Source organism: Scyliorhinus canicula, chromosome 7 (assembly GCF_902713615.1).
Source record: "Scyliorhinus canicula chromosome 7, sScyCan1.1, whole genome shotgun sequence".
NCBI classification, from domain to species: domain Eukaryota; kingdom Metazoa; phylum Chordata; class Chondrichthyes; order Carcharhiniformes; family Scyliorhinidae; genus Scyliorhinus; species Scyliorhinus canicula.
In genome coordinates this window covers 125079522-125093490 of record NC_052152.1, presented here as the reverse complement: position 1 = coordinate 125093490, position 13969 = coordinate 125079522, and the positions used below count along the sequence as shown (strand labels likewise).

At 48.1% G+C, this 13969-nt stretch overlaps 1 protein-coding gene across 1 annotated transcript in view; it reads left to right on the top strand.

Annotated features, from left to right (window-relative positions):
- LOC119969126 (synaptonemal complex protein 2-like) overlaps nt 1-13969 on the top strand; it is a 458660-nt gene that overhangs the window by 26114 nt on the left and 418577 nt on the right. The window contains exon 3 of the mRNA XM_038802343.1: nt 2959-3096. Within this exon, the coding sequence (XP_038658271.1) occupies nt 2959-3096 (138 nt within the window). The remainder of the gene's footprint in view (nt 1-2958; nt 3097-13969) is intronic.

Genomic DNA, 13969 nt, shown 5'->3' with positions numbered 1-13969 from the left:
AGTTTCACCTTCTATATTTTTGCTTCCAACTCTAACCCGTTTGCGTTTTAAAGGGGCTAGTCAAATTAATTTAGTATTTTGCTTTGTAGGAATATCTGTTAAATCACTATCTTCATCTGATTCCACGGGCAAATTAATTTTAGATTTTATTGTAGTCCTGGCACTTGATCTCGGCTGTGCTATTGCCGATTCTGCCACTGGGGCTGCTTGCTGAGTTTGTGCTGTTTGTTCAGCTGCTGGTCAAATCTGAGCTGTGCTTTGCTTTAAATTCTGAGCTGCAAGACTGTCTATCAGGATTTTGCAGTGTCCTGTTAAATTGTTTATGTCTCCTTCTAAAACACATCGGGCGCGATTCTCCGCAAATGCGGCGAGTCGTAAAGGCTGCCGTGAAACTGACTGTGTTTCACGGCAGCCTCCGCGCCCCCTCCCAGGACCCGATTCTCCCCCCCCGGGCGGGGCTAGCAGCGCGGCCCCGTGAAGCACGGCATCGCGGGCTTAGCGACCGTCGCCAAGCGTCACGGCGGCTGATGCCGCACGTGCGTGGATGACGTCATCACGCAGACGCGTCAAACCTGCGCATGCGCGGGCCGCCATGCCCCTCAGCCGCCCCGCGGACTGATCCTGCGGGGCGGTGGAAGAACAATTAGTGCGCGGGAATCAGACCCGCTGCCCGCGATCGGTGCCCACCGATCGCAGGCCCATGCCACCCTTGGCCGTGCCAATCGGTGCCATGGTTGTCCGGGCGGCACTTTGCGGCCGTTTTCACGAACGGTGAGAGCAGGTGTGATTGCGTTCGTGAAAACGGCCGTAAAGGCCTGGGAACTCGGCCCATCGGCCTGGGGAGAATCGCTGTTCGGCGTAAAAAACGGCGAGCGTGGGGCGGCCCGGGGGGGGGGGGGGGGGGGGGGAGAATAGCGGGAGGGCGGGAAAAATGTCAGGAAGGCCCTGCCGCTATTCTCCGACCCGTCGTGGGCAGCAGAGAAACGTGCCCATCTTTCTTTGATTAACTTGCAATTTTCAAGTTCAATTCGCTCAGTATTTGATTGCAATTGTTGGTATTTTGACTCCACTTCAGAAACTTGATGTTGCAATTCTGCTATTTGGAAAAAAAAGCTGCAGAACTTGAGAGGTTTTGTTTTCCAATTCTGTTCTAATTTCATCATAATGCTCAAGTTTGGATTTTGCATCTCGTAATTCCTCAACAACTGGGAGTCTCTGGCGGATCTGTGGGGACTGCATGCCCGCAACAAAAGAGTCTTGGATGAGGAGTTCAATGTGCTCATTAGCAGATACTTGTGGGCAGCCGCAGTTCCTCCCCAGTACAAGGAATGCACGGTAAAAATTGTCCAACGACTCACCAGGGTTCGGCTGCCTCGTAGCCAGTAAGTGCCGAGCGTAAACTTGATTTACCGGCCGGATGAAGTGTCCTTTGAGCAGTTCCATGGCTGCGTCGTAGTCAGTCGTTTCCTCGATGAGCGTGCAGACTACGGTGTCGACGCATGAGTGGAGGATGTGTAACTTCTGCTCCCTCATCGGTACGCTTTCCGCCGTACTGAGGGCAGGCAATGTGTAAACTGGTCATAATGAGTTAAAATCAAAGTTGAAATCACTGAGGATGAGAAGTCATTTTGTGCTGTGGCTGAGGGTGGAAAGCAGTGAAGAAAACGCGGCAATTATTCCTGGGAGGGGAGTACAGAATATGAATTTTGAAAGAAGTGATATATTCAACAGAGGGACAGTGCCAGTGGAGTGGGGGAGTGGTCAGGTTCTCCTGCTTAATGAAGTGTTGTTGCCTATTTCTTCCACCACTTGGCTTAGATTTTAAGATAATAAGCAAAAGAACAAAAAAAAACTCATGCAGCAAGTTAAGCTCGGTTGCAAACTCTCCTGTGCAAAGTAGTTTCTGTCTGTTTACTTGATCAAAACATTTAATTTTGAACACCTCGAGGGTGTTGGCAGAGGTTTAAGAGCAGGAGAGTGGGATCCCAAGCCAGTTGAAGTAAGATTGGCTAATCATCTCATGTTTTGAGTGGTTCAATATGTTCATTTAGAATTTAAAAAAATATATTTTATGGAATGTGGGCTCTGCTGACCAGGTCAACAAGATTATTGCCCACTCCTAATTGCCCTTGAGAAGGTAGTAATAAGCTGCCTTCTTGAACAGCTGCAGCCCATGTTGTGTAGGTACACCCACAATTCCATTAGGGAGAGAATTCCAGACATTGAAGGAACGGTGATATATTTCCAAGTCAGCATGGTGCGTGACTTGGAGGGGAACTTCCAGGTGTTGGTGCTCCCATGTATCTGCTCACCTTGCCCTTTTACATGGTAGTGGTTGTGGAGCCTTGGTGAGTCCCTGCAGTGCATCTTGTAGATGGTACACACTGCTGCCACTGTTTGCTGGTGGTCGAGGGAGTGGATGGGATGCCAATCAAGCGTGTGCTTTGTCTCGGATTAGAATCATGGAATCCTCACAGTGCAGAAGAAGGCCATTCAGCCCGTCGGGTCTGCACCGACCCTCTGAAAGAACACCGTACCTAGGCCCACTCTCTGCCATATCCCCATAACCCCATCTAAGCTACATAGCTTTGGAGACTAAGGGGTGTTTTCATTTAGCATGGCAAATCCACCGAACCTGGACATCTTTGGATTGTGTCAAGCTTCTTGTGTGTTGTTGGATCTACACTCATCCAGGCAAGTAGAGAGGATTCCATTACATTCCTGTCTTTTGCCTAGTAGATGGTGGGCAGACTTCGGGGAGTCAGGAGGTAAGTTCCTCACCGCAGGATTGAGACCGCATGACCTGCTCTTGTCGCCATGGTATTTATATGCCTAGTTCAGTTCAGTTTCTGGTCAGTGGTAACCCCCATTTTATACAGATAATTGTCATTTTATACAGATAATTAATATGGAATGATCAATGTTTATTTTTGTGAACATTGTTTCTTTGTATTTTAGCTGGAAAGATTAATAGATGATGCTATTAAAAGAAGTACTTTTAAATCGCTGGAAGAATTACCAGAAGAAAGTGATGAGATTGTTTATTGCAAATGCAGCAAGCAGTTGATGAACAAACTGAACAAACTTGTCCAGAGGGTAAGAGATATTTTCAAAATTAATCTTACATAGATACCTAGTGATGCACGATCAATTGCACGAAAGACACAGATTGGTACAACTGTGGCTTGTGGTTGTACGCAAGGTTGAGGAGAGTGGCGGTGTGGAGGAATTTAGCGAGGTTGGCGTCGTGGTCCTGCTGGTTATGGCCGCAGATGGTGACATTGTCTAGGTACGGAAACGTGGCCTGCAAACCGTACTGGTCGACCATTCGGTCCATCTCCCTTTGGAAGACCGAGACCCCGTTAGTGATGCCGAAGGGAACCCGAAGGAATTGATAGAGCCGACCGTCCGCCTCGAAGGCAGTGCATGGACGGTCCGATTTACGAATGGGGAGCTGGTGGTAGGCGGATTTCAGGTCAATTGTTGAGAAGACCCGGTACTGCGCAATCTGGTTGGCCATCTCAGATATGCGTGGGAGGGGGTACGCGTCGAGCTGCGTATACCGATTGATGGTCTGGCTGTAGTCCACGACCATTCTGTGTTTCTCCCCCATTTTTACTACTACCATTTGAGCTCTCCAGGGGCTGTTGCTGGCCTCGTTGATACCCTCCCGAAGCAGCCGCTGGACTTCGGACCTGATGAAGGTCTTGTCTGGGTGCTGTACCGTCTGCTCCTGGTGGCGACGGGCTTGCAATCTGCAGTTAGATTGGCAAAGAGGGAGGGGGGGTCAACCTTGAGGGTCGCGAGGCCGCAAACGGTGAGTGGAGGTAGGGGCCCGCCGAATTTGAGGGTGAGGCTCTGGAGGTTGCACTGAAAATCCAGGCCCAGCAACAACGCAGCGCAGAGGTTGGGGAGGACGTAGAGGCGGAAACCGCTGAAATCTATGCCCTGGACAGTGAGATTGACCATGCAGAACCCTCGGATCGGGACAGAGTGGGATCTGGAGGCCAGGGAGATCCGTTGGTTGGCGGGGTGGACCGCGAGGGAGCAGCGCCTTACCGTGTCTGGGTGTATGAAGCTTTCGGTGCTCCCTGAGTCCAGCAGGCAAGAGGTCACGTGGCGGTTGATTTTCACCGTCGTCGAAGCGGTGGCCAGGTTGTGAGGACGAGACTGGTCCAGTGTCATCGAAACGAGCTGCGGGTGGTCATCCGAAGTTTCAGATGTAGAGCGTCGGCGACCCAGATCTAGCGTTCCAGCCCCGTGGGGAGACAAAATAGCGGCGTCCGTGGGTCCTGTAGGGAACAAAATGGCGGCGCCCATGGAGCGCACGTTGTGGGGGCGGGGCAAGATGGCGGCAGGGCCCCAGCCGGGGGGGTCGTTTGTGGGGTCCAGGAGGGGTAGGACGGGTGGGCCGCGCGGCGAGCGGGGTAGGCCTGAACGTTTCGAGATGCGACTGTCATGGAGAGCGCTAAAGTTTTCGTCTCCGTTAGGTCGAGTGTGGCCCCTTCCAGCAGTCGTTGTCAGATGGGGTCTGACGCAATCCCCGTTACGAATGCGCCGCGCATGAGGAGATTAGAATGTTCAGTGGCAGTAACGGCCTGACAGTCACAGTCCTGTACGAGTGGGATTAGAGCCTGCCAGAAGTCTTCGATAGACTCACCAGGGAGTTGAGCGCGAGTGGCGAGTACGTGCCTGGCGAGTACGTGCCTGGCAAAGAGCGTGTTTGCTTTCTGTGTGTAGTTCTCTTTTAGGAGTGCCATCGCTTCCGCGTAACTCAGGGCGTCTTGAATCAACGGGAACACGTTGGAGCTCAACCTGGAGTATAAAACCTGAACCTTCTGAGCTTCCTTCGGAGTGGGGTTCGCAGGGTTGATGTAGGTCTCAAAACAAGCTAGCCAGTGATTAAAATCCTTTCTGGCGTCCGGCGAGTGCGGATCCAGCAGCAGCCGATCTGGTTTGATTCTGATATTCATCTCTTAGTAAATCTAACTGTAATAAATTGAGCACGATCAATTGCACGAAAGACTCAGATTGGTACAACTGTGGCTTTATTACAGTCAGATGCGTGGCCTCCTACTGCAGCTGGCGAAATGGCTGATCAGAAGGAGGACACGCATATTTATACGGCTCCTTGTGGGCAGAGCTAGACGGCAGGGGCAACCGGCGAACCTGTAGTGCAGGTCCTACCTTACATCCACTAATACAGGTGCACACAGTGGTTCACCACACATGGATAGAAGATAGGAGCAGGAGGAGGCATTTTGGCCATTCGAGCCATTTATCACGATCACGGCAGATCATCCAACTCAGTAGTCTAATCCTGCTTTCTCCCCATAACTTTTGATCCCATTCGCCCCAAGTGCTATATCTAGCCGCATAGATACAAAGTTTCAATAGTGGATAGAAGTGTAGAGCTAAGTAGATCCATTGGACATAGTTTCATTACGTATTTTGGACTGAGTCATTACCACACACAAGTGGTAATTTGGCTTCTCAAGTCCCTGCCTGCACTGCTGAGCAACCCTATCAGTTCCGTTCCAACACTCTATTCCTGTCGCCCTGCAAGTTTATTTCCCTCAAGTGCACATCCAATTTCTTTTTGAAATCATTGATTGTCTCTGCTTTCACCACACCTGGGTAGAGAGCGAGTTCCAGGTCATTATTACTTGCTCTGAAGAGAAGCCCTTTAACCTATTACTTCTGTTTCTCTTTCCCACAATTTAAATCTGTAAACCTGTGCCCCAGTACCATCAGCCAATAGGAACAGTAATTACTTATCCAATTCTGCCTTAATTCTGTACAGCTTTATCAAATTTCCCTCAACCTTCTTTGTTCCAAGTACAACAACCGTAACTTCTAAAAACCAAAATCCCTCAGCCCTGGAACCATTTTGGTAAATCGCATCTTTATCCAATTTCCCTTCAATCTTATTTGTTCCAAGAACAGCATCCGTAACTTTTCAAAACTAAATTCCTTCATCCCTGGAATCATTTTGGTAAATCACATCTATACCTTCTGAAGGACCCTCCCATCCTTTGTAAAGTGTGTCCAGAATTGGATGCAATATTCTAGTTGTTATTGAACCAGAGCTTAAAGAAAGTTCCGGAAAACGTCCGTGCTTTTGTGCTCAGTAACCGTACTCATGAAGTCTGTTACAATATAGGGCAGCAGAGCAGAGCTACTGATCAGCTGTTCTGGGGAAATTTGCATACGTGCAGTGCAGTCAGCCTAATTTGAAGGTGTACCTGCGAAGGAGACCCGAGGAGTTTGAGTGAAGGAAAGCATCCAGCAGAGGGCAGCAGAGCTACTGATCAGCTGTTCTGGGGAAATTTGCATACGTGCAGTGCAGTCAGCCTAATTTGAAGGTGTACCTGCGAAGGAGACCCGAGGAGTTTGAGTGAAGGCAAGCATCCAGTAGAGGGCAGCAGAGCTGAGCTACTGATCAGCTGTTCTGGGGAAATTTACATACGTGCAGTGCAGTCAGCCTAATTTGAAGGTGTACCTGCGAAGGAGACCCGAGGAGTTTGATGAAGGCAAGCATCCAGCAGAGGGCAGCAGAACTGAGATACTGATCAGCTGTTCTGGGGAAATTTGCATACGTGCAGTCAGCCTAATTTGAAGGTGTACCTGCGAAGGAGACCCAAGGAGTTTGAGTGAAGGAAAGCATCCAGCAGAGGGCAGCAGAGCTGAGCTACTGATCAGCTGTCCTGGGGAAATTTGCATACGTGCAGTCAGCCTAATTTGAAGGTGTACCTGCGAAGGAGACCCGAGGAGTTTGAGTGAAGGCAAGCATCAGCAGAGGGCAGCAGAGCAGAGCTACTGATCAGCTGTTCTGGGGAAATTTGCATACGTACAGTGCGGTCAGCCTAATTTGAAGGTGGTTTGTGGAGGGGCTGTTGTCAAGAGACAGTTAAACCCGAAACACTTCGTCAGTGTTTCCCACCCTACCTCCTCCTCTAACCAAAAAAAAAGCCACGGTCGTTGGGAAGCGGGAGCAGGGGCCTGTCGTGAAGGTGAGTGAGTGCCTTTAAATTTGCTTACCTTTCAGCGGGAGCAGGGTTTGAGGGAATATCAGGTAAGCTCTTCCTTTCTTTTTCTTTTTCTTATTTTTAAATCTAGAGGTGATGTCAGGGAAGGCAGTACAATGCTCCTCCTGCAGAATGTTTGAGGTGAGGGACGCCGTCAGTGTCCCTGCTGATGTCATCTGTGGGAAGTGCACCCAAATCCAGCTCCTCAAAAACCGTGTTAGAGACCTGGAGCTTGAGCTGGATGAACTTCGGATCATTCGGGAGGCAGAGGGGGTCATAGATCGAAGCTACAGGGGGGTAGGTACGCCAAAGAATAAAGATAGATGGGTGACGGTGAGAGGAGCTGGGGGTAAGCAGTCAGTACAGGGATCCCCTGTTGTCGTTCCCCTTAGTAACAAGTATACCGTTTTGGATACTTGTGGGGGGGGGGACTTACCAGGGGTAAGCCATGGGGTACAGGCCTCTGGCACGGAGTCTGTCCCTGTTGCTCAGAAGGGAAGGGGGGAAAGGAGTAGAACATTAGTAGTTGGGGACTCAATAGTCAGGGGCACAGATAGGAGATTTTGTGGGAGCGAGAGAGACTCACGTTTGGTATGTTGCCTCCCAGGTGCAAGGGTACGTGATGTCTCGGATCGTGTTTTCCAGGTCCTTAAGGGGGAGGGGGAGCAGCCCCAAGTCGTCGTCCACATTGGCACTAACGACATAGGTAAGAAAGGGGACAAGGATGTCAGGAAGGCCTTTAGGGAGCTAGGATGGAAGCTCAGAGCGAGAACAAAGAGTTGTTATCTCTGGGTTGTTGCCCATGCCACGTGATAGTGAGACGAGGAATAGGGAGAGAGAGCAATTAAACATGTGGCTACAGGGATGGTGCAGGCGGGAGGGATTCAGATTTCTGGATAACTGGGGCTCTTTCTGGGGAAGGTGGGACCTCTATAGACAGGATGGTCTACATCTGAACCTGAGGGGCACCAATATCCTGGGGGGGGGGGGAGATTTGTTAGTGCTCTTTGGGGGGGTTTAAACTAATTCAGCAGGGGCATGGGAACCTGGATTGTTGTTTTGGGGTACGGGAGATTGAGAGTATAGAGGTCAGGAGCACAGATTTGACTTCACAGGAGGGTGCCAGTGTTCAGGTAGGTGGTTTGAAGTGTGTCTACTTCAATGCCAGGAGTATACGAAATAAGGTAGGGGAACTGGCAGCATGGGTTGGTACCTGGGATTTCGATATTGTGGCCATTTCAGAGACATGGCTAGAGCAGTGACAGGAATAGTTGTTGCAGGTCCCGGGGTTCAGGTGTTTTAATAAGCTCAGAGAAGGGGGCAAAAGAGGGGGAGGTGTGGCGCTGCTAGTCAAGGACAGTATTACGGTGGCGGAAAGGATGCTAGATGGGGACTCTTCTTCCGAGGTAGTATGGGCTGAGGTTAGAAACAGGAAAGGAGAGGTCACCCTGTTGGGAGTTTTCTATAGGCCACCTAATAGTTCTGGGGATGTAGAGGAAAGGATGGCGAAGATGATTCTGGAAAAGAGCGAAAGTAACAGGGTAGTTGTTATGGGAGACTTTAACTTTCCAAATATTGACTGGAAAAGATATAGTTCGAGTACATTGGATGGGTCGTTCTTTGTACAATGTGTGCAGGTGGGTTTCCTGACACAATATGTTGACAGGCCAACAAGAGGCGAGGCCACATTGGATTTGGTTTTGGGTAATGAACCAGGCCAGGTGTTAGATCTGGAGGTAGGTGAGCACTTTGGAGACAGTGACCACAATTCGGTGACCTTTACGTTAGTGATTGAAAGGGATAAGTATACCCCGCAGGGCAAGAGTTATAGCTGGGGGAAGGGCAATTATGATGCCATTAGACATGACTTAGGATAGAACATAGAACATAGAACGATACAGCGCAGTACAGGCCCTTCGGCCCTCGATGTTGCACCGACATAGAAAAAAAAACTAAAGGCCATCTAACCTACACTATGCCCTTATCATCCATATGTTTATCCAATAAATTTTTAAATGCCCTCAATGTTGGCGAGTTAACTACTGTTGCAGGTAGGGCATTCCATGGCCTCACCACTCTTTGTGTAAAAATCCCACCTCTGACCTCTGTCCTATATCTATTACCCCTCAATTTAAGGCTATGTCCCCTCGTGCTAGCCACCTCCATCCGCGGGAGAAGGCTCTCGCTGTCCACCCTATCTAACCCTCTGATCATTTTGTATGCCTCTATTAAGTTACCTCTTAACCTTCTTCTCTCTAACGAAAACAACCTCAAGTCCATCAGCCTTTCCTCATAAGATTTTCCCTCCATACCAGGCAGCATCCTGGTAAATCTCCTCTGCACCCGTTCCAAAGCTTCCACGTCCTTCCTATAATGAGGCGACCAGAACTGTACACAATACTCCAAATGCGGCCGTACTAGAGTTTTGGACAACTGCAACATGACCTCATGGCTCCGGAACTCAATCCCTCTACCCATAAAGGCCAACGCACCATAGGCCTTCTTCACAACCCTATCAACCTGGGTGGCAACTTTCAGGAATCTATGTACATGGACACTGAGATCCCTCTGCTCATCCACACTACCAAGAATTTTACCATTAGCCAAATATTCCGCATTCCTGTTATTCTTTCCAAAGTGAATCACCTCACACTTCTCCACATTAAACTCCATTTGCCACCTCTCAGCCCAGCTCTACAGCTTATCTATGTCCCTCTGTAACCTGCAACATCCTTCCACACTGTCTACAACTCCACCGACTTTAGTGTCGTCTGCAAATTTACTCACCCAATCTTCTGTGTCCTCCTCTAGGTCATTTATAAAAATGACAAACAGCAACGGCCCCAGAACAGATCCTTGTGGTACGCCACTCGTAACTGAACTCCATTCTGAACATTTGCCATCAACCACCACCCTCTGTCTTCTTTCAACTAGCCAATTTCTGATCCACATCTCTAAATCACCCTCAATCCCCAGCCACCGTATGTTCTGCAATAGACGACCGTGGGGAACCTTATCAAACGCTTTACTGAAATCCATATACACCACATCAACTGCTCTACCCTTGTCTATCCTTAATAATGGATTCTAATAATTTTCCAATGATCGATGTTAAATTAACTGATCTATAGTGTTATGGGCCAGGGTTTAGAGAGCCCCAAAGTGTATCATGGAGTTCACCTGACCCACAACTTTGAATAGATTGTGGTTATGGGGAAACACATGGGCCTACTCTGCAGGTGTGACGCACCAGAAATCTTATAGTACTTTTAAATTAAAACAATGTTTATTTATGAAACCAGTTAACACTTTATAAACCCACAGTGAACACCTTAACAACTACCAACACCAATAAAGCCCCTAAAATTGCAGAACTCTGTAGCTAACCCTCCAAAATTGGCACAGGTTCAGTTCTGGTCGGCTCATTTTAGGAAGGATGTGGATGCTTTGGAAAAGGTGCAAAGGAGATTTAACAGGATGTTGCCTGGAATGGAGAGTAGGTCTTACGAGGAAAGGTTGAGGGTGCTAGGCCTTTTTTCATTATAATGGAGAAGGATGAGGGGCGACTTGATAGAGATTTATAAGATGATCAGGGGCAACAGAAAGCTACTAAAAAAGCTATAAAGAAGAGTAAGATAGAGTATGAGAGTAAACTTGCTCAGAATATAAAAACAGACAGTAAAAGTTTTTACAAATATATAAGACAAAAAAGAGTGGCTAAGGTAAATATTGGTCCTTTAGAGGATGAGAAGGGAGTTTTAATAATGGGAAATGAGGAAATGGCTGAGGAACTGAACAGGTTTTTTGGGTCGGTCTTCACAGTGGAAGACACAAATAACATGCCAGCGACTGATAGAAATGAGGCTATGACAGGTGAGGACCTTGAGAGGATTGTTATCACTAAGGAGGGAGTGATGGGCAAGCTAATGGGGCTAAAGGTGGACAAGTCTCCTGGCCCTGATGGAATGCATCCCAGAGTGCTAAAAGAGATGGCTAGGGAAATTGCAGATGCACTAGTGATAATTTACCGAAATTCACTAGACTCTGGGGTGGTCCCGGTGGATTGGAAATTAGCAAACGTGACGCCACTGTTTAAAAAAGGAGGTAGGCAGAAAGCAGGAAATTATAGGCCAGTGAGCTTAACTTCGGTAATAGGGAAGATGCTGGAATCTATTATCAAGGAAGAAATTGCGAGGCATCTGGATAGAAATTGTCCCATTGGGCAGACGCAGCATGGGTTCGTAAAAGGCAGATCATGCCTAACTAATTTAGTGGAATTTTTTGAGGACATTACCAGTGCAGTAGATAACGGGGAGCCGATGGATGTGGTATATCTGGATTTCCAGAAAGCCTTTGACAAGGTGCCACACAAAAGGTTGCTGCATAAGATAAAGATGCATGGCATTAAGGGTAAAGTAGTAGCATGGATAGAGGATTGGTTAATTAATAGAAAGCAAAGAGTTGGGATAAATGGGTGTTTCTCTGGTTGGCAATCAGTAGCTAGTGGTGTCCTTCAGGGATCCGTGTTGGGCCCACAATTGTTCACAATTTACATAGATGATTTGGAGTTGGGGACCAAGGGCAATGTGTCCAAGTTTGCAGATGACACTAAGATGAGTGGTAAAGCGAAAAGTGCAGAGGATACTGGAATTCTGCAGAGGGATTTGGATAGGTTAAGTGAATGGGCTCGGGTCTGGCAGATGGAATACAATGTTGATAAATGTGAGGTTATCCATTTTGGTAGGAATAACAGCAAACGGGATTATTATTTAAACGATAAAATATTAAAGCATGCCGCTGTTCAGAGAGACTTGGGTGTGCTAGTGCATGAGTCGCAGAAGGTTGGTTTACAAGTGCAACAGGTGATTAAGAAGGCAAATGGAATTTTGTTCTTCATTGCTAGAGGGATGGAGTTTAAGACTAGGGAGGTTATGTTGCAATTGTTTAAGGTGTTAGTGCAGCCATACCTGGAGTATTGTGTTCAGTTTTGGTCTCCTTACTTGAGAAAGGACGTACTGGCGCTGGAGGGTGTGCAGAGGAGATTCACTAGGTTAATCCCAGAGCTGAAGGGGTTGGATTATGAGGAGAGGTTGAGTAGACTGGGACTGTACTCGTTGGAATTTAGAAGGATGAGGGGGGATCTTATAGAAACATTTAAAATTATGAAGGGAATAGATAGGATAGATGCGGGCAGGTTGTTTCCACTGGCGGGTGACAGCAGAACTAGGGGACATAGCCTCAACATAAGGGGAAGTAGATTTAGGACTGAGTTTAGGAGGAACTTCTTCACCCAAAGGGTTGTGAATCTATGGAATACCTTGCCCAGTGAAGCAGTTGAGGCTCCTTCATTACATGTTTTTAAGGTAAAGATAGATAGTTTTTTGAAGAATAAAGGGATTAAGGGTTATGGTGTTCGGGCCGGAAAGTGGAGCTGAGTCCACAAAAGATCAGCCATGATCTAATTGAATGGCGGAGCAGGCTCGAGGGGCCAGATGGCCTACTCCTGCTCCTAGTTCTTATGTTCTTATGAATAGATAGAGTAGACAGTCAGAGACTTTTTATGGACACTAAGGACAATTTATCATGACCAGTCCACCTAACCTGCACATCTTTGGACTGTGGGAGGAAACCGGTGCACCCAGAGGAAACCCACGCAGACACGGGGAGAACGTGCAGACTCTGCACAGACAGTGACCCAGCGGGGAATTGAACCGGGGACCCTGGCGCTGTGAAGCCACAGTGCTAACCACTATGCTACCGTGCTGCCAATCTTTACCCACACAAGTAAATTCTTTAAAGACATCTGGCACCTTATTATCAATCACCTCTTGATCAGGCTGTACAATCTTTTCCACCTCCTTCGCTTCACTTGGGCTTTCCTTTACCACTTTAACAAACCCCACTGCCTTATCCTGTTTTACCATATCAGCCTTGCCAGTGCTTTTCTTTAACCACCAAGGCTGCGACTTTACATGGCCTAGTTTATTACAGTGAAAACATTTGAAACTTTTCATGTCTGTTCCACTGTCCTGTATTTCCTTTTTAGTCTGAGGTTCACTCTCTTTATCTCCCACTTGTAGGTGGAGTTGGAACCAGATATTGCCTCATAATCGCGTATGTACGGGGAGTATAGTAGGGGACTAAGTGCGCAGCCTTGCGGGGGCCTGATTTTGAGGACTATCGCGGAGGAGGTCTCGCTGTTTATCCTGAGTGATTGTGGTCTATGTGTCAGGAAGCCGAGGATTCAGTAGTAGAGGGAGGAGCCAAGTTTTAGGTTTTGCAGTTTAGATATGAGCTTTGCTGGGATTATGGTGTTGAAGGCGGAGCTGAAGTCAATTAATAGGAGTCAAACGTAGGAGTCAAGATGCTCCAGGGAAGAGTTTAGGTCCAGGGAGATTGCGTCTGCTGTGGACTGGTTGTGATGGTATGCGAATTGCATTGGATCGAGGCATTCTGGAAGTATGGAGTTGATGTGTCTCATGAAGGTAGCACGGTAGCATTGTGGTTAGCACAATTGCTTCACAGCTCCAGGGTCCCAGGTTCGATTCCTGGCTTGGGTCACTGTCAGTGCGGAGTCTGCACGTTCTCCCCGTGTGTGCGTGGGTTTCCTCTGGGTGCTCCGGTTTCCTCCCACAGTCCAAAGATGTGCAGCTTAGGTGGATTGGCCATGATAAATTGCCCTTAGTGTTGGTTGGGGTACTGGGTTATAGGGTGGAGGTGTGGGCTTGGGTAGGGTCCTCTTTCCAAGAGCCGGTGCAGACTCGATGGGCCGAATGGCCTCCTTCTGCACTGTAAATTCTATGAAATGACCAACCTCTTGAAGCACTTCATAATGATCAATGTCAAGGTCACCAAATGGTAGTCATTGAGGAATGTCACCTGGTTCATCTTTGGTACCGGTATGATAGTGGTCTTCTTGAAGCAGATGGGAACCTCGGAAT